Source organism: Colobus angolensis, unplaced genomic scaffold (genome assembly GCF_000951035.1).
Source record: "Colobus angolensis palliatus isolate OR3802 unplaced genomic scaffold, Cang.pa_1.0 Scaffold9, whole genome shotgun sequence".
Lineage (NCBI taxonomy): Eukaryota > Metazoa > Chordata > Mammalia > Primates > Cercopithecidae > Colobus > Colobus angolensis.
Window position 1 is genome coordinate 11,853,830 of NW_012122931.1, and position 21,772 is coordinate 11,875,601.

The 21,772-nt window shown below is 42.2% G+C and overlaps 1 protein-coding gene across 1 annotated transcript in view; it reads left to right on the top strand.

The window, feature by feature from the left end:
• DENND1A (DENN/MADD domain containing 1A) overlaps positions 1 to 21,772 on the top strand; it is a 497,552-nt gene that overhangs the window by 290,421 nt on the left and 185,359 nt on the right. The window contains exon 10 of the mRNA XM_011931409.1: positions 6,090 to 6,191. Coding sequence (XP_011786799.1) covers positions 6,090 to 6,191 — 102 coding nt within the window. The remainder of the gene's footprint in view (positions 1 to 6,089; positions 6,192 to 21,772) is intronic.

The window sequence follows — 21,772 nt, forward strand, 5'->3', positions numbered from 1 at the left end:
TCAACCCCCAAAAGCCCGTAGACTAGGGAAGGAATCAGATACCTACCTAAGTAACTCACCATCTACACGTTATTCTAATTGTGCAGATAAACCGTAGGGGAGCACAGGTCATGGGAGGCTTGCCGCTGCCTCAGTCTCTCCAGCCAGGCATGGCTGAGGTCTAGAAACTATTGGAGGAGAGGGGACAGGCAAGCAAGAGAACTGATGAGCACCTGTTAGGGCCATTCTGGGAATTATGCTGAATCTTTTACATACATTAGCTTATCAAAGCCTCACACGACTCTGTGAGGTAGGTGGTGTTATGATCTCCATTCTACAGATGAAAACCTGGAGGATTTATGCAGTCAAGTCAGTTGCCTACAGTAAGCCCCTTGGTCAGGGACAAGCCAGAGGTGAAATACTGGAGCTGGTGTCCTCTCAGCTGCCCCTGACCATCCCCCATACTACGGGTTTTTCCTTTCCTGGCCTAAAAGGCAGGGGTCAAGTTCAGACTGTCTGTGACAAAGCAGAAAGAAGAAGACATTCTTCATTAACAATATATATGGGAAAGTGCCATTTTTTGTGTGCGTTTCTCTATGTAAGAGATGCCATTTGGAAAGCCAGTGTGCATGTCAGTTTTTTTGTTTTTTTTTTCATTCTGAGAAAAAGCCTATAGAGTCTGGTGGGGGGAAGGGTTTGCAGCTGGCAGGAGCTTTGGCATATGCTGTAACTAAAAAGAGAGGGAATGTGTTGGTGGGACAAGCTACCGGAGAGCTGTCTCGGTGTGCCGCGGTACTAGTAAGTGTTTTAATTGGGTAGGGTTTTTGGAGGACTATTTTGACATCTGCTCGTGTCTTTGCTGATTTTTCTTCACTTATAGTAGGAAACACAAGCTGTGGATAAAATGACTTTAAAATAATTGGAAGTAAAGATATCTCTCTCAAAGTCGAATTTGAGAGGGACACTTTTTAAGAAGTGGAAACTAAATTCCACTTCTAGGAATGCATCCTAAAGCACAAAGCTTTATGCCTACAGATTTCATGACAATATTATATACAGTAATTTCTTCAAAAGTGGAAATAACATCCCACAAAAGGGGCTTGGTTGAGTTTGTTTCCATGTAGTAGGATACGCTGTCACAATTAGTAATGATCTATAGAAAGTTCTTAATGAAGTGGATCACTGCTTATATCAGAATCAGTGAGAAAATCAGAAGTGTTAAGAATTATTTCAACTGGCCAAACGGAGGCTCACACCTGTCACCCCAGCACTTTGGGAGGCCGAGACGGGTGGATCACGAGGTCGGGAGATCGAGACCATTTTGGCCAACATGGTGAAACCCCGTCTCTAGTAAAAATACAAAAATTAGCTGGGTGTGGTGGCGCATGCCTGTAATCTCAGCTACTCGGGAGGCAGAGGCATGAGAATAGCTTGAACCCAGGAGGCAGAGGTTGCAGTGAGCCAAGATCATGCCACTGCACTCCAGCCTGGCAACAGAGTGAGACTCCATCTTAAAAAAAAAAAAAAAATTACTTCAACTTTGCTTTAACGCATAGGAAAGGGAGAATATGGAAGGAAATAGACCAAAACATTGTCTCCAACGGAGGGACTGGGGTAACTGTAATTTTCTTCTTTAAACTTTTCTGTCTTTCCCTGTTTTTTTTTTTTTTTTTTTTTTAGACAGAGAGTTTCACTCTTGTCACCCAGGTTGGAGTGCAGTGGCGCCATCTCAGCTCACTGAAACCTCTGCCTCCCAGGTCCAAGCGATTCTCCTGCCTCAGCCTCCCAAGTAACTGGGATTACATGCACCCACCACCACACCTGGGTAATTTTTTGTATTTTTGGTAGAGACAGGATTTTGCCATGTTGGCCAGGCTGGTCTCGAACTCCAGACCTCAGGTGATCCACCTGCCTCAGCCTCCCAAAGTGCTGAGGTTACAAGCGTGAGACACCGTACCCAGCCTTTCCCATTTTTTAATAGTAGGCATCTATAATTTTCTTTTTTTTGAGATGATGAGCTTCACTTGGTCGCCCAGGATGGAGTGCAGTGGAGCAATTTTGGCTCACTGCAAGCTCCGCCTCCCGTTTCATGCCATTCTCCTGCCTCAGCCTCTTGAGTAGCTGGGACTACAGGCACCCGCCAACACGCCCAACTAATTTTTTTGTATTTTTAGTAGGGATGGGGTTTCACCGTGTTAGCCAGGATGGTCTCGATCTCCCGACCTCGTGATCTGCCTGTCTCGGCTTCCCAAAGTGCTGGGATTACAGGCGTGAGCCACCGCACCCATCCTATCTTTTATGATAAAAAGGAAAGTAGTATTTTATGTAAGAGAAAGCAGACTCTGAATGTGTTGATATAACTGTATGTCCTGAACAGATAGATACTCATTCTGATGTCTGAGTGATCGGATTAAGGCTATCTTCAGAAGAAAGTCAGCTTTGGAGTCAGACTGCGTTCAAAAGTTGACTGCCGCTCCCTAGCTCTGACTTTGGGCAGCTTGTTTGACCTCTCTGCACCCCAACTTGCTTCCCACGTGGAGATGCTAGTGTCCCTGACTGACGGCATGGTTAAGATGAGAGGCTCTGGCACCTGGCAATGGTCTGGCTTCCTTCCTCATCCACGCTTCCCGTCCCTACCCCCAGTTTGAGTGTTTCTTGCCTTTCTTCATTCCCCTGGTTGCCTTGATCCTTTGGGGGGACTGGGCACTGTCCGGCGAGCTGGGCTCCAGTTCTTTCCTTGGGAACAGTGAGCTTCAGGAAGGCCCTTGAGTCCACGCCAGCCCTTTTGGAAGAGGCCTTGCCACCAGGAGGGCAGCATTGTTCTTCAAGAGGAAACTGTGCCGCCCCAGCTCCTGCCTGGAGCCTGGTGCTTGGGGCATTTTGGTTACTAAGGGGACCCTGGCCTGCTAAGTTAGAAAAAGGGGCCAGGTTTTTTCCTATTCTTCGGCCTACTGCCATTGTTGAAAAAGTAAACACTCCACACAGCTTAACCGGCAAGTCCTCCAACCAGGAGTGGGAAGAAATCAAAAGCCTATTCCAGCCCAGCGGTGGAGAGCCTACAAGGGCTGGTCTGTGCTGCTGGGGCCCGGTGGGAACGCAGAAACAAGGTCTGATTCTGGTCCAGAATCAACATCCCATTCATGGGGCCTTTCAGCCCTGGAGGCTTCTCTCCAATGGCCATCATCTCCCACTGCCTTCTGTTTGGGGCTATTTGGAAGGTCAGAGGAGGCAAAGTAGTTGATTCTGGGGTGCACAGCCCTCTGCTCTGTCCTGGAGGCAGGCGCGTCCTTCAGGATGTTATGAGTCCTTCTCTGATTCTGTTTCCTGTGACTGTGGGCAGCCTTTGAAGTGAGAGACCAAGCAAGAAGGGGCCGCAAGGATTTTTGCCCTCAGTCCATTGCCGCTACAGCCTTCCAGACTGACTGTGGCTATTGTGTGTATTATAAAAGTAGTAATAATAGCCACTATTTATTACATCCTACTGTGTGGCCAGCATTATGGGTGTGTTTGCTCTCATCACAGCAGCCCTGGGGGAAGTGAGAGAAGTAGGGTGGCCATAGTTAGCATTTTAATTTTACAGACAAAGCCAATTAGTAGACACATAACCTTGGGCAAGCTACTTCTTGGAGCCTCAGTTACTCATCTATGAAATGGGGGTAATGATATCTCACCTCCAGCCCCATTGATGGAATGAAAGCATCTGTGTGGCAGTGCTCTGTGAGCCTGAGGCGTGACATCAGTGAAAAAGAGGGCCGTTGATGCCATTTTGGTACCTTCCTGCTAGCACACTGCTGGGCATTTGACCTGTTGGGTTGCAGAGTGAGGCAGCTAGGGAGTCCTGGACAATCTCCTGTGAATCTCAACATTCTTCTGTTTAAAATGGAGATTATGCTTCAAATAACAAAAGCGCTATAAAATACGAACTTGTTTTTTGTATCATTAGGTTGGTGCAAAAGTAATTACTCTCTGCCGTTACTTTGGTAAAAACTGCAATTACTTTTGTACCAACCTAATATGATCAAAGTTCTCCATTTGCTGATATCTTTTTACCCTATAAATAAGGCAGCAGGTAATAATGGGTGTTGGGGTTCGGAGGAAACAATAAACTCCTACATCAGCAATTGTGTACCTCCTCTGTGGTTCTCAGCCCATAGTAAGTACTTAGAAATTGATGGATAGGTTTGTGGACGAGCCTCAGAGGCCTGGAGAAGTTAGTGGATAGCAGGAGTTGGAGGCCCTGATGGTGTTAAGTGAAAAGGTTCCAGGATTCTGCTGCCTGGGAGTGTTTTTTCAACCCTACGAGGCTTGTGACCAGCATGGCTCCACCCTCCTGCTGGGAAGAATCTTGAAATGTTTACTTAGGTACCATGTTCTGCCCTAGAGGCTGGGATTTAAGAGAGTGAATGTCAACCATATTAATGTGCACTTACCAGGTGTCAGTCATGTTGTCAGGGGCTGGTTATTTTGCAGTGGTGAGCCACAGATGAGCCCCTGAAGGAGCCCACACCCCAACAGGGGAGACAGGCAGGCAGAGAGGTGCTGGGGCTCAGAGTGACAAGGGCTGTGTGGAGATCAGTCTCCCTGCAGGTGTCTGACGAGGAGGAGGTGGATGGTGCAGTGCAGAGAGCATGGCCTGGGGAGGCAGCCAGGCCTGTGGTTTCTTCTGCCTCTTACCTCAGCGCTCTGAACCTCATCTTTCTCAAGTTTCGAACATTGAGGGCAGTAACATCCACTTTACAGGGGTTGGTAAGAATTAAATGAAGTAAGGTGAGTGAAGCACAGAGCAAGAGCTAGGAAGCTTCTAGTATATGCTACTTGTCCATTTCCAGGGCATTGGAAACTGGAGCTTGAGCAGCCATTGGATGTCTGCCTCCATTGCCAGCCTACACCGTGTTCTGGGGTAAATTAGGAAAAGGCGTCTGCCCCCTTTCCCTGACTGGTGCCACTCAGCAGGCACGTGAGTTGGCAGATTTCAGCCCTAGCTTAGGTGGTTGGCATCTGAGGAGTGCCTACCTGCACAGCCATGTGCAGCGTGCTCAGAGGTTGACCAGTAATGGAATTGATCCTTTATATGCAGTGACCACAGCTCCCATCGTGTGCCTGTTGCCCTGGTGTAAGATGAGGTTTTTCATATCCAAACGTATCCCAGTTTAGACAGCAAATGATAGCATCTTTCTATGCAAAATAAAATAAAGACAATAGTTCTAAAGCCTCTGACTCAAAAGGAATGTGCTTGATATGTAATGGGGAGGGAGGATTGAATGGGACCAGGAGTGGCGGGTAGGCAGGAGAAACACAAAGATAGATTCTTAGTAGTGGATAAGTAGTGTGATTAAAAATTTGAAACTCAGGCTACACCCTGTCTTGGACTCTCACAGGCTATGGGGAATTGCTGCCAGATTGCGGGGAGGATTCTTTTTTTCTCCATATTGTCCGTTCATCCCTTCTCCTGTCACCAAGCGTGAAAACCTTGTAGGCATGAGTTTCCCTCATCTTTTCTATTACTGTGCCAATAGAATAATGGCTTATGGCCAGAGCTTCTGAGCCATTACTAGCTGGATATCTGTGGAAAATTGAACCAAATTGAAAGTGTGACCTTCCTACTTGGCATTTAAGGGAAGTGTTAACAGTAGGCCACACACAATATTCCATACCCAAGAATGACAGGATCCAAAAGAGAGATGGGCAAGTAGCCTTTGTTAAATTAGGAGGCTGGATTGAATGGGGATATCACGAGAACATAGCCATATATCAGCATTCCTGGGGCCAGAGCTTTGGACCTCAGCGTCTGTTAAATGTATAGGGGAAAAATGATGATGGGATGTAATGATCCCTCTTACTTTCTGGCTGTGTAACCTGGGGCATGTTACTGAGCCTCTGTGAACCCTTTTCACTCCTGGTACTTGGGGATAATCATGCAAGCTCACAGAGATTTTATGAGAGTTCAGTGAGCTAACAAATGTGAACCTCCTACCATTGGGCCTGCTGCAGAGTAAGACTTTGGTAAATGTCACTTTTCTTCTCTATGCCTCTTTCCCAGAGAAGGCAGGGGAAGTGTGTCTTGATGGCACCTCAATGACCTTCTCTTCTGGATTTTTTTCTCCTTGCAGAAAGTCAGAAACATGGCCCTGGATGATGTCGTGATCCTGAATGTGGACACCAACACCCTGGAAACCCCTTTCGATGACCTCCAGAGCCTCCCAAACGATGTGGTAGGTATCTGAACTCACGAGGATCTAACTTCTGTGAGCTCCTGCAAAGAAATGAACGTGACTTTGGGAAATGGGGAAGGAGAGGAAATAGCCAAGGTTTTCCTGTGACCTGAGAACTGCAGTTTGTTTCTCCATCGAAACCTTTGTCTCAGTGTAGAAAGTTAGAAGGTGACCAGGCGTGGTGGCTCACACCTGTAATCCCAGCACTTTGGGAGGCCAAGGCGGGTGGATCACTTGAGGTCAGGAGTTCAAGACCAGCCTGGTCAACGTGGTGAAACCCCGTCTCTACTAAAAATACAAAAATTAGCCAGGCATGGTGGCACATGCCTGTAATCCCAGCTACTCAGGAGGCTGAGGCAGGAGAATCACTTGAACCCAGGAGGTGGAGGTTGCATTGAGCTGAGATTGTGCCACTGCACTCCAGCCTGGGTGACAGAGTGAGACTCCGTCTTGAAAAAAAAAGATAGAAAGTTAGGGCCCATGCCTGTAATCCCAGCACTTTGGGAGGCCGATGCGGCGGATCATGAGGTCAGGAGAGCGAGACCATCCTGGCCAACATGGTGAAACCAGGTCTCTACTAAAAATACAAAAAATTAGCTGGGCATGGTGGCGCATGCCTGTGGTCCCAACTACTTAGGAGCCTGAGGCAGGAGAATTGCTTGAACCCGGGAGGTAGAGGTTGCAGTGAGCTGAGATCGCTCTACTGCCCTCCAGTCTCTGTGACAGAGCAAGACTCCATCTCAAAAAAAAAAAAAAAAGTTAGAAGGTGGTTTACTTTTTGAGTCTGTTTTGCTCTTGAACTTTTATAAGAAAGACTGTGAAGTGACCTTAGTGTCTAGACCTCTCCTCTTTCTGTGGGAGTCTGAGGGTCTCGCCACCTCTCCCCAGCACATTGCCACCTCTAGAGATCAGGACAGCTCCCTCCAAGTAACACCACAGAAGGCAGCTGGCGGGGTTTTCAGTGTGAACAATTTGGGGTACTTCAAACCTACACTTTTTTTCCTAGAGCATCATCAGCCTTTTCCCCGCATAGTAGAGTATCAGGTGCCAGTGCTCTCAGTGTAGCTGTGCGCCCTCCGCGTCGCACTTTGTTGCCTCAGGTCTACACAGAATGTGGGTTCTATTGAGCAAAAAGTAATTGGCTGCCACATTTGCTACACTAACATCTGCCTATATACCTGTCTCCTGTTGCTACTTGGAGCAGCCCTGTAGGCAGCTGTGTAAGGTAGACCCATTCTCCCCTTGTCCATGCCAGTGAGGATTGGCCCTCACCAGCAAGTATGGTTTTGTCGTTTCTGCTTTGGCCTCTGTAGCTCTGCCTGCAAGAAGATCTGTAGAATTATCCTGACTTCCAGAGTGAAAGGGGTTGTTGTTCCTGGCCATGTGGTGCTCATATGTGTCCTAGTTGGCAGAGTGTTTTACCTGGTGGGCATTGATGCACCATCACTGCCAGGAGCCCCAGTGGCACCCTGCGGGTAGCTGTTCTGAAAGGATTGCTGTTTGTTGATGAATGTCTTGCAGGATAATTTCTTTCCTTTTTTTTTTTATTTGAAACAGCATCTGGCTTTGTCACCCAGGCTGGAGTGCAGTGACACTATCTTAGCTCACTGCAGCCTCTGCCTCCTGGGCTCAATCAATCCTCCTACCTCATTCTCCCAAGTAGCTGGGACTGTAGGCACATGCCACCATGCCCAGCTACTTTTTATAGAGACAGAGTCTTGCTGTGTTGCCCAGGCTGGTTTCATACTCCTGAGCTCAAGCAGTCTGCCCATCTTAGCCTCCCAAAGTGCTGGGATTACAAGCATGAGCCACTATGCCCAGCCATAACAGTATTTCAAACTTCTCTACACCTAACTCACTGTGAGATTTTGGGGGAGTCATTTGTACCCTAGAGCAGTGCTCCACTTACAATTCAACAGTGGCTGCCATTCACTGGCTTATTGCACTAAGCTCCCGTCATTGACCTCTCATTTACTCTTCATGCCACTCTGAGGATGGTCTTTTCCTTACTCCTGCTTGAGCCACAGAGCTAGAGAGAGGTGGAGCCAAGGCGTGAACTCAACCCTGTGGGTCTACAGAGCCCACGTGGCCCCTTTGCCCTACTAGGTGTCTTCTGCATTTAGGATGTCATTCATCCTGAATGACAGTATTGTAGCCCTGTGGAACAGGTGATCTCTCCTTTCTACAGAGAGGAGAGAACCTCAGAGAGCATATGCCTTGCCTTAAATCCTGTAGGTGATAAAGGGCACAGCTGAGATTGGACCCCTAGTCTGTGCTGCCTCTACTCTGTGTATCCTGCCTCCCTCTGAGGCAGCAAGAGACGACAGAACTTAGGAAAGATTAAAGTGTGAAACAGGCAGGAGGACCTGTAAGGTGTGAGAATCATGTCAGGACAGAGTACGTGGTTGGTACCCTAGGGCCTACTAGCTATAATTTGAGTTCTTTTGGTCCAAGGAATCTGAGGCTCCCATCCCTGTTTCCCTTCAGTGGACGAGCACCTCTTGAAGCCATGGATATCTTAGGCATGGACCTGGCAACTGCCTAGTGAATGTGGGAAGTGAATCTGAGGTCTGTCAGGTGCAGGAAATGGCCAAGGGCCCTGTGGCAGCATGAGATGAGTGACTGGCAGCTCAGAAACCATGGAGTGGACTGACTGGTCCCACCTGCACTGCTCTGACCCTGTGCTGGCACTGAGCAGCAAAGAGAAAGCAGATCTTCAAAGATTGTATGTCAGTAAGGGAAACAGATATGTCAGTTACATATCCATTACAGTGTAGCATAATAGGGACCACAGGGAGATAGGGATCGGGCACAGAAGGGCCCAGGAGAGAGAGTAACAAAATTTTGGGGAGGGGAGGATAATGGAGCCTTTCTGAAGATGGCAAATTCCAAGATGCCTTTTAAATGACAAGTAAGGTAGCCTCGGGGAATCAAAGTAACTTGGGTGAGTTATTTTCCCTCTTTGAGCCTCAGTTTTCCACATTAAAAGAGGAGTACCAGGCCTGCTCTCAGGATTATTATGGCAAACAGTTATGGTAATGATTATCAAATGCCTGGCACAGTGCTTGCATGTTGTCAGTGTTCAAGAAATGGTACCTGCATTTGTTTTTAATAAAATTGTTGCTGATAATTATAGGCAAGGTTGGAGGACAGTTAATAACCTCCATGTCCTGACAGTCTCCACCTGCACAAATGGGACCTCCTCAATGCAAGCTGGTTTGTAACAGGGTTGAGAATGTTCTATAGCAGTGGTTTCCAGCTTGGGCCTCTCATTAAGGATTCTGAAGATTGTAATGGGGGGATGTGGTCTATAAGGTATTTATTGTATTTCAGTGCAATTCACAGCTTTGATTCTGTGATGCTACATGAGTATCAAGAGGAGAAATCATGCCCTGCCTGTCTTTGTGTCCCCTGCATTTAGCATAGGACCTGGTAATTTTAGTGTATCAGCCTATCCATCCATTGACCTTAAAGTCTCCCCTTTTGCCAAAGCTGTATGTTTACTCTGACAGATTCTGCTTCTTAAGCATTTGGTAAATCCACATCCTCTTCCTCATCCCTCCTAAATACCACCTAATCTAAGCTTTTATTTTCCTCCTGCATTATTACCAGCAGACTCAAGACTGGGTCATTGACTCCAGCCTCATCCCTCCAATCTTTCCTCCTCATGCCCCAGAGTGACCTTTCTAAAAACATAAACTCCATTTCCCACCTACCTAAAACTATTCCATCAGTGAATGTAATTTTTCAAAAAAACATTTAAGGACAAAAAAATTCTCCTATAACTTCCCATTACCTAGAGATTCAAGGCAGCTTCCCTTTGTTGGCTTTGAAATCAAACAGACCTGTTTTCACATCCTGGCTTCCTCACTTCATGTCCATGTGATCTTGGGCAAAATTACTTCAGCTCCCTAAGCCTTAATTTCCGTATAAGGTTGTTTGAGAATTAAATGTAATATATATAATATATTTAAAACATCTATCAGCACAATCGACAGTAGCTGATGATGATGAATTACAGATGTGAATTATGATCAGCATGGCATTCAGGCCTCCTTCATGATATCCCCCTGTTTTTGTTTTTCCATAGCTGTGTTTCTCTCCCCTCCCTGCTTTAAACTCTGTACTGTAGGTTTTTAGAACTGTTAACGGTTGTCCCAAATTTACATATTGTTTCATAACTTCATACTTTGTGTACAGCATTTCTTTTGTCCCAATGTCTTACCTCATCTATTAATCTCTTACTCACTCTTCAAGACCTGCTCTCAAGGGAGGGATTGCATTGGGGAGTTATACCTGATATAAATGATGAATTGATGGGTGCTGACGAGTTGATGGGTGCAGCACACCAACATGGCACAAGTATACATATGTAACAAACCTGCACGTTATGCACATGTACCCTAGAACTTAAGGTATAATAAAAAAATAAAAAAAAAAATAAAAAAAAAAAGACCTGCTCTCAAGTATTTAATCACACACACACAAACACATGCACACACACACACACATGTACACACAGAATCTTTTCTGACCTTCACATAGATTTGACCATATCTTTCTCTGTCCCCACAGCCCCTTGTGTACCTTGTTTAAGTGTACTGATTTATTACCCATTTCCCTTTTACTTGTGAGTTTTTTGGGATAGCAGTAATTGAGTTTTATTCATCTTTGTTTTCCAAGGATCTAGCAGCCACCGAATAGATAGATGGAAGGAGAGAAGGCATATATGGATTGGGTTATTATGGTAGATGAAATATTGTAAAACATGGCATCTATGCTGGAAACTTTATTAAAAGGGGCTTTGGGCCAGACATGGTGGCTCATGCCTATAATCCCAGCATTTTGGGAGTCTGAGGCAGAAGGATTGCTTGAGGCCAAGAATTCAAGTTTGCAGTGAGCTGTGATTGCACCACTGCTCTCCAGCCATGATAGAATAATTGGAACTGGATTAATCCTCCCACAATTAACAATTAAAACTCTGGGCAAATATGAAAACAGCTGTTTTCACATGTTGGACAGCAGACAAGACAAGATTGTTATCCCTGAGTGAAAGGAAGCCAGTGAGGTGAGGCCTACTATCCCACTGGCTTTCTGCCTTGAGGCATTTTGTGGATACTGGTACTAGAAGGGGAATCCCCAGCAAAGCACAACAGTCTTGGGGAGATTAAAGGTTAAAGAGCAGTTTCAAGGGGAGATGGTTTAAATTTGCAGGTGAGAGTATCAGATAGGATGGAGCTAATCAGCCGTAGTGCTCCAGAAACCTGAATTGACAAACCTGCTGAAGACTAATCTGTCCACATGTAGGGTAAAACTCCTGACAGGAAACTATAAGATGAACAGTTCTCAGAGCTCACACAAGTCTAGGAATCCTGCAAGTTCTGACCAACCAGAATCAGAGATCTTGTTGATCGTTCAGGACAATGATAAGAGACGTCAGTAGGGCATGACTTGATAGTACATCTAAATTAGCTATAGAGTAAAGATCATTTTAGCCCTACCCTGAAAGAGCTTAAAATTAAGCTTTGAGAGACATAAGAGAGGGCTTTAGGGTTCCTAAAATATGCTGGATTTTAATGTGAGTGCCAGTTACATGGGGATGAATTCGTCAAGCTGAGCACCAATGTTGTGTGCATTTTTATGTGTGCATGTTAAACTTCTATAAAAAGTTTTAAACAAACCTATTTCTTTCTTATTAAGTCTTTAAAAGATCAATCTGATGTGCAATAAATCTAACCTTGTGTCAAAATAAACTTCAACCCTCTTTAAAAGAAGGCAACAAAATCCAATATTCGATAACATAACATTCACAGTATCTAACATCTTATTTAAAAAGTGCAAGACATATTGAGAATGAGGAAAATGTCACCCCTAACAAGAGGAAAATTAGTCAATAGAAACAGACTCAGAAGTGACAGATGAGATAGAACTAGCAGATAAAGACTTTAAAGTAGATTTTATGAAGACTATAAATATGTTCATGAATTTAAAGGAAGACCTGATTAAATGAAGGGAGAAATGGAAGATATTTTAAAATGAAAGGGAACATCTATAAGCAACAAATACACCTGGAATGAAAAAAAAAATCACTTATGGCACTAAGAGGATATGAGATACCACTGAATAAAACATCTGTGAATTTGAATATATATCAATAAAAACTCCTCAGTGTGAAGCTAAGAAAGGAAAAAGACTGGAAAAAGTTAACAAAACTCAGTGACCCTATAGCATAATATCAAGAGGGCTAAACATACTTGCAACTGGAGTCCCAGAAGGTAAGGAAGGTGAGGAAAGACTAGAAAAAATATTTTAAAAGATTATAGCGGATTTTTTTTTTCAATTTTGATGAAATAGTACTCAGAGCTCCAAGAAGCTCAATAAACCTGAAACACAATGGACCCAAACAAAACCATACAAAGATACATTTTGATTAATTGCTCAAAACCGAGAAAAGCTTAAATTAGCCAGAAAGAAAAAGATATGAGAAGTAATTATAGTAGACTTATTGCCAGAAACCATTTAAGGCAAAAGACAATGGAATGACATTTTTAAAGTAATGAAAGGTAATTTTTATCAACCCAGAATTCTATATCCAGTGAAAATACCCTTCAAAAATGAAAGCACTGAGGCAGGCGGATCACCTGAGATCAGGAGTTCAAGACCAGCCTGGCCAACGTGGTAAAACCCCATATCTACAAAAATACAAAAATTAGCTGGACATGATGGCGGGTACCTGTAATCCCAACTACTCAGGAGGCTGAGGTGGGAGAACTGCTTGAACCCAGGAGGCAGAGGTTTCAGTGAGCTGAGATTGTGCCACTGTACTCCAGCCTGGGAAACAGAGCGAGAATCCATCTCAAAAAAAAAAAAAAAAAAAAAAAAAAAAAAAAAAAAAAAAAAAAAAAAAAAAAAAAAAAAAAAAAAGGCAAAACTAAGACTTTTTCAAACAGGTAAAAAAAAAATAGGAGAAATCATTGTCAGCTTACCTGCTCTACAATAAATGTTAAAAGAAGTTCTTCAGGGGGAAAAATGATATTATAGGGAAATTTGAACTGTAAGGAAGTGAAGAGAACCAGAAATAGTAAATATATGGCTACATGTAAGAAACTTATTTTCTCATTTTTAATTTCTAAAAGTAAAAATAATACCAGTGGAGGTATTCTGCTGGTAATAATACCAGCAGTGCATGGAGAATAGAAGTGTTCTGTTTAAAGATTGTTATGTTACCTCTATACAAAAACTGGCATAATGTTATTTGAAGGTAGACTCTATTAAGTTAAAGATTTATATTGTAAACCTTACAAGGGCTACTAAGGGAGGAAAAAATAAGACAGATACATATAGCTAATAAGCCAATATTGAAGGTCCAAAACATTTTGTGGGGAAAGAGTAAACATGACAACAGATAGAACAAATAGAAAAGTTAGCAAGATGATAGTGTCTATACATTGTGTAGACACTCCAATTTACAGTATTATATAGAAAAGCAAGACCCAATTGTATGCTTTCTATAAGAATTCTCCTTTAAATATGAAGAGTCAAATAGATTAAAAGTAAAAGGATAGGAAAGATATGCCAGCCAAATGCTAATCAAAAGAGAGTTGGGGGCAAAGAAACAAATCATCCTTATAGAAGTATACCAAATAATACTTGTAAATACTGTCCTATCCAGGAGAAGGAGCTTAATTGCCTCTTGACCCTACTTGGGTGTGGGCTAGAATTTATTTATTCCTAAAAAACAGTGTGTGTAAAGAGAAAAAGAGTAACTTTAGTGGAGAAACTGGCAGACACTACCTTAACCAAACGATCAATTTTAACATCACCAGTGATGTCATGTGGATATCATATAACCACTGATGTGATGTAATGAGGATACTTCACCTCTGTGGTATTCTTTCCAAAAATCCACTCTAATCATGGCAGAAACTTCTGAGAGACTCAAATTTGGGAACATTATACAACAGGGGTCCCCAACCCCTGGTCTGCGGATTGATGCCAGTTCGGAACCCAGCCACACAGTAGGAGGGGAGCAGCGAGTGAGCATTACCACCTGAGCACCCCATCTCCTGTCAGATCAGCAGTGGCATTAGATTCTCAAAGGAGCGTGAACTCTGTTGTGAACTGTGTATGCAAGGGATGTAGGTTGTGTGCTCCTTATGAGAATCTAATGCCTGATGATCTGAGGTGGAACAGTTGCATCCCAAAACCATCCTCCCTTGCACCTCCCCACCACCCCACTAGTCCATGAAAAGATTGTCTCCCACAAAACTGGTCCCTGGTGCCAAAAAGGTTGGGGGACTGCTGTTCTACAAAATAGCTGACCAGCGTTTCTCACAATTGTCAAGGTCATAGCAAAGGAAAGACAAAGAAACTGTTCTAAGCCAGAGGAGACTAAGGAGACATGACAACTAAATGTAATGTAGGATCCTGGGTTGGATCCTGGGATAGTAAAATAACATGAATGGAAAACTGGTGAAATCACAATGAAGTCTGGAGTTTAGTTAATACTAATGTGCCATTGTTAGTTCCTTAGTTTTGACAAATGTATGGTGGTAATCTAAGATAATGCAAGCTTGTCCAACCTACCCCACTTTGTTGTTGTGGCTGTTGTTTTGTTTTAGGCTTTTAGCAGCCTGAAGCCATAGCTTTTAGTTTCTCTCTCTAGTGATAAGTGGAAAAGAGGGATGAGGAAGGGGCTTTGCTGGCCCGACCAGAAACAAACTAAGAACCCATGACTGCGTTCTCTCCCTTGGACACCCCTGTTTAGGGGAAACTGAAACTGGGTGAGGAGAATATGGGTCTTCTTTGTCCTATCTTTGTAACTTTTCCATAAATCTAAAAATATTTCAAAATGAAAGTTTATTTTAGAAAAAGAAAGGAGTATTATGAATACAACTTTACGTCTAAAATTTTGACAAATTAGGTAAAACGAACAAATTCCTTGAATTACAGAAAGTGACTCAAGAAGAAATAGAAAAATGGCGCTATTTCTTTTTTTTTTTTTTTTTTGAGACAGAGTCTCGCTCTGTCGCCCAGGCTGGAGTGCAGTGGCGCAATCTCGGCTCACTGCAAGCTCCGCCTCCCGGATTCACGCCATTCTTCTGCCTCAGTCTCCCTAGTAGCTGGGACTACAGGCGCCCGCCAACATGCCCGGCTAATTTTTTTGTATTTTTAGTAGAGACAGGGTTTCACTGTGGTCTCGATCTCCTGACCTCGTGATCCATCTGCCTCGGCCTCCCAAAGTGCTGGGATTACAGGCGTGAGCCACTGCTCCCAGCCAGAAAAATGGCACTATTTCTATTTAAGAATTGTGAATCTGTAAAGCTTTCCCACAAAGAAAACTCTAGGCCCAGAGAGCCTTCCTGGTTCATTCTATCATCTATTTAAGAAGAACTAATACAATCTTAACACCAACTTTTTCAAAAAGCAGAGGTAAAAGGAAGATGTCTCCACTTATTTTATGAGATCAGCTTTACCCTGACTTGAAAACCAGACAAATAATTTACAAAAAAAAGGAAACTACAGACCAATATACATAACCAATATAGATGTAAAAATCTTTAACAAAATATTATCAAATTGAATCCAGCAATATATAAAAAAGGATAATAACCTTTTTTAAAGATGTGAATACAGGTTGGCTAAATATTTGAAAAACTGTGTAATCTATTATATCAATAAACTGAAAAGGAAAATAATAGGATATATACAAAAAGAATTTTAGGAAAAATTCAGCACTATTCCTGATAAGAACTCCTAGAAAGTGAAGTATTCTCACTGTAGTAGAGGGCATCTAGAAAAGACCTACAGCTCACTTCATACTTAATGGTGAAAGACTGATTTCTTTCCCCCTGAGAATAAAAAAACGTACCTGCTCTTCTTATTTCTATTCAACGTTGTACTAGAGGTTCCCACCAGTTCACTAAGATGGGGAAAAGAGGTAAAGCCCAAATGATTAGAAAAAAGTGAAATTCTCTTTATTCAGACAACTTGATCGTGTATATGGGAAATGCTAAGGAGTCTCATAAATGAATTTAGCAAGGGTGCAGGATAAAGTCAGTATACAAAAATCAAGTGTATTTCTATATACTAGTAACGAGCAATTGAAAATGAGATTTTTTAAAGTACCATTTAAAATAGCATACAAAACACAAAATACTTAGGAATAAATTTAAGAAAATATGTTGAAGATTTGTATCCTGAAAGCTATAAAACATTTCTGAGAAAAAATTTAAAAGACCTAAATAAATGGAGAGCTATTCCATGTTTTGGATTGGAAGACTCAATATTTTTTTTACTCAATATTTTTAAGATGTTAATTTTCCCTAAATTGATCTATAGATTCAATATAATCCTAACCCAAATTCCAGATGGCTTTTTTTTGAGTAAACTTGACAAACTGATTCTAAAATGTATATGAATATGCAAAAGATCGAGAATAGCCAAAACAATGTTGAAAGAGAAGAACAAAGTTGTTGGACTTATATTACCTGTTCGCAAGACTTACTATAAAGTTACAGTAATCAAGACAGTGTAGAAAGACATATAAATCAATAGAACAAAATTAAGAGTCCAGAATTAGACCTATACATAAGTGGTCAATTGATTTTTCAACAAGTATGATAAAGTAATTCAAAAGGGAAAGAAGAGGGATCTTTTTTTCCAACAAATGTGCTGAAACAACTGGATATCCATATGGAAAAAAAAGAAGCCTTGACTTTTACCTCATGCAAATATTAGCTCAAAACAGATTATAGACCTAAAAGTAGAAGCAAATGCAATCAAATGACTAGAAAAAAAAAATATGAGAAGGAATCCTCATGAATTGGGGGTAGGCAAAAATTTCTTAGGATATAAAAAGCACACATCATAAATAAAAAGTGATAAATTGGACGTCATGAAAGGTAAAAACTTATGCTCCCCAAAAGCATCATTTAAAAAATGAAGAAGCAAGCCACAGACAAAATGAGATAAAATATTCTTAACACTTATACGTAAAAAAGGACTTTTATCCAAAAAATATTTAAAAATTCCAAAACTCAGTAGCAAGAAGATAGCTCAATTAAAATGGGTAAAATATTTGAAGAAACACATCATAAAAAGATATTAAAATAGCCAATACATACATGAAAAGATACTCAGCATCATTAGTCATGAGGGTACAAGTTAATGTCACAACAAGGTTCCACTGCATACCCACTGGTATGGCTAAAATAAAAAGGCTGAATTTCTTATAAATGTATATCTTAAACATATGTTTACTGTATGACCAAGTGATCCCACACCTAGGTATTTGCCCAAGAAAATGAAAACTTATGTATGTGTATGTTTTTAGCAACCCAAACCAGAAACAATACAGACGTCCCCCAACTGGTTAATATATAAACAATCAGTGGTACACCCATAAAATAGAAGGCTACTCCACAATCAAGAAGAAACTAACTACTGATCTATTCCACAAAATGGATGAATCTCAAATACATTATGATAAGTGACAGAATCCATTTATTTGACATTCTGGAACAGGTGAAACTATAAAGCTAGAAACAGCTGAGTGGTTGCCAGGACTAAAAGTGGCACAAGGGAAATTTGGGGGATGATATACCATCTGTATCTTGATTGTGGTGATAGATATATGACTATATGCATCTTTCAAAATTCATAGAACCATTCACTAAAGATGGTGAATCTTAAGATATGTGAATCATACCTCAATAAACCTGACTTTAAAATTATTGAAACACTGACAACACCAAGTATTGTCAAAGATGTGGAAACATTTATGTGGAGCTCTCATCACCGCTGACGGGAGTATAATACGGTACAACCACTTTGGAAAACAGTTTGGCAATATCCTATGAAGTTAAACTTATGCCTACCATACAACCCAACAATCCCACACCTGGCTGTTCACCCAAGGGAAACGAAACTATATCCAAACAGGCTTGTACGTGAATGTTTATGGTAGCTCTATTCATAGAGAACAATAACTGAAAGCAACCAGAATGTCTATCAAGTGGTAGATGGATAAATAAACAATGTATTATATCCCTTATTTCTATATGATTTACTCAGTATTCTGTAGTAACAAACATTTGATATACCAAGCAACATAAATGAATCTTCATTCACACTGATCAAAAGAAGCCAGACACACAGCACTGTAGAATTTCATTTATGTAAAATAGAAGAGAGAAAGCTAGTCTATAGTGGGTGAAAGCAGATCAGTGGTTGCACTGGGCTGGGATGGAGGAGGCAGGGCCTGACTGCCAAGGGGGACCAACCAACCTTTTGTGGTGAAGGAACTGTTGTGTTTCTTGATTGTAGTGGTGGTTACACAATTACACACGTGTAGACATTGGTCAAAACTCATTGGACTGTGCTTTTTAAGTGTATGCATTCTATTATATATCAGCTATGACTTAGTTAATTTTTAAAAGAAGCAGCCTTGGAAATTAATTTTAAAGGTGGAGTTCCAATATTGAGTAGCTTTCAGAACAGCTCTGCTGATTTTTAGATGATTTATGGACATGAGCAAAGGGTAAATTTGGAGGCAGGATGGCTCGGCTTTGTGCTAGATACCTAGACAATTTAGTCTCAAATTTATAATCTTGTCCGAGTTAGCTTTTTTTAACCCTAAAAAAAAATGAAGTTGGCAAGGTTAGTGCCTTATACCTTGCTATGTTCCATGAAAGTCGCTAATGTAGTGTTTTCACTGACAATATTGCGTCATTCCCTAGCTATGGATTTTGGAGGAAAATTATGACAAGAATGCTCCTTTTAGGTCTAAAGGGCTGTTTACAGACTTCATGTTTATCTCAAGCCCTGGCCTTCTCCACGCTATATTTCTTCAAAGGCCCAGAACCCTCAGACTCCTGAGATGTCCTGCGGGGCTTGTAGGAACTGGTGTGTGTGATCGTTCCCTGTGAGTCCACAATGCATTTGATTCCAGAAGCTAGGGACTAGGCCTTTTTGTAGACTTGATGCTTCTACCCTGTTAATGCGTTTTTGTTAGTATTTTCTGATAGAATGTTTATTCATTCAGCAGGCATTTCCTGAGCACCTACTATGTGCTAGGCTTTATATTGGGTATAGTGAGTATGGAGGTGATTAAGACATAGCCTTGATTCTCAGTGAGGTCCCAGGCTGGTTAGTAGAAGAGCTAATGCAGGCTGGACTGCCAGTCTTGCCCCCACTTCTCCAGTCCCAGTTCATCCTCCAGGCTATAAACAAGGTATATAAACAAAGGCTATAAACAAAGCATGGAGACCACTCCCCAACTGAAAACCTTTAGTGGTGCCTCATTTTTCTGTTGGTGAAATTCAGGCTCCATATTATGGCCCTTTGTGGATTACACTTTCTGCCCATCTCTCCTACCTCATCTCTTGCCTTTGCTCTTCTACCCATTTGTACTTTTTACTGACAGCTTTGCTTACATACACAGGAGACTCTGGATGTTTCTAGTTCAGAGTCTTCCAAATGGGCAGATCTATAGCCAGTTCAGGTATGGAGATTATTTGTTCATTATTCATTTATCCAAAGTTTTTTGGGTGTATGCTCAGTGTATTGAGCTGTGGGAACATGAATGCAGTCATCCTTCCTGGAAAGGAGGGATGAGCGCACTGAGGGGTGAGAATTGAATGCATGGAGGTTGGAGGTGTGAACCAGGAATTAACAGTTTATTACAGCTAAACATAGGGTGTGCGGTTGGGAGGGACAAAAGATGAGACCCAAATAGACAGGGGGGACCAGATTGGGAATGGTCACAAAAACAAGTTTGGACTTCAAGTTTGGGGCAGTGGGGCATCTACTAAGATAATTAAGCCAGGGAATGATGTGGTGAAATTCATGCTACCAGGAGTCCCAGACTGAGTCGAGTGTTGAATCCCACCTGTTGCTGCTTTTCTGATTGCTAGAATCTGACCAAACTTTTCCCCCACCCCACATCTACTGATATTGGACTGGGGGTCAGGGGACAGTGTGCTAGAGAGAATTCTTAGTATCATCTGTGACCAGCATCCAGTCATTCATTCCTCATGCTTTTAAGGAGTTGTTTGTCCATGCCTGTTCTGTCTTGGGCCACTCGGCGACACTGTGGTCACTGGATCACAATGAATCTCATTCATTCAGGAAGGGAGCATCATGATCCAGTGAGCCTTGCCTTGAGCGTGTGTGTGTATGATTTGTCAACAATCGAGGATTTTATGGGAGTTTATGAGACTTCATTAAAGATGCTGGAGCAGGAGCACTGTGGGACATCAGAAGAGACCTCAGCAATAAACCGCAATTCCAAGCTTTGGAATGCAGTAAATGTTTAAGAGACTTCCTTCCTTTCATTACTGAATTTTACTTTACTTTTATACCAGTAAAGAGTTGTGTTTTATTGGTTGAAATTTCTTGATTCTGTTTTTCCCAGGTCTGTTTAAAAGCTACATTTTATCTTTGAGGATGTTTGGCTTGTGGTGGAGGAAGTGCTGCCAGCAAATTCAATTAACTGGCAGAGCTCACAGATATTGTACACGGATTTCTTTTTTTCTTCTTTTTCACAACTGCTACATAAACACAGCTGGGTTTAATATTTGTCGTAACAAAGATTTAACTTGAATCATTTTACCCCGGGTAATTAATGCTTGGAATCTTGGCTACTTTTTCGTTCGTTTGTAATCCTCTGCATTTCTTTACTCTAGCTATCTAGATAATGAAGTGTGCTCCTCTAGGTCTTTGCCCTGCCTTAAAACTGCTTAATATTTGGCCGTTCCCACTAGAGAGCAGATGCTTTTCTTTGCAAGAATTGAATTTCTGTCAGCTCCTTTATGCATCATGTGTTTGGAACTGTAAGTGGATCAAGTTGTTCATCACAGCGGGGACACTGTGAAACACATCTATTATACACTCTTCCCACCCCCCTTCCTGGTTTTTTTTTTCCCCCTCCCCTGAGGAGGTGGAGATGCCCGGATCCCCTTGGGAGATATCTCGCTCTGTGTGGATGTGTCCATGTGATCCACCATGAATCCGGCCTGGCCACATCCCTAAGCAGGGAAATCTAGATCCATTCAGCCCCGGATTGTGGCTGAGACAAACCCTACTTTTATCTTTGTAAACACCAAGCTCTTCATTAACTCCCAAATACACACCAAGTTTGGGTAACTAAATAAATCCACTAGGCTCAGCATAATGAGTGACATTTCAGTAATTGATGCCCTAGAAAATGTTAATTGTGAACCCATGATTCTTTTCAATGCTAAAATAAAGGCTTGGGTAGTTTTGGCTTTGGAGTTGAGCTAGCGCAGAAGAAGAGTCACCATCGATTAGGCCCCTACTGTGTGCCAGGCACTGTGCTAGGGGATTTGAAAATCTTGACATTTAATCTACATAAGAATCCTGCAAAAAAAGGAGGGGAGGGTAATTTATCCCCTTTTTATAGATGAAGAAAAGGGGCTAAGTAACTTGCCTAGAGGCATCCAGATAATAGCCAGGAGCAAAGTCAGAATTTGAACTCAGGTCTGTCTGAGCCCAGAGTAAATCCATATACTGTAGAGTGTGGTCCCCTCATGCCTAGAGTTCACTAGAATACATTCATC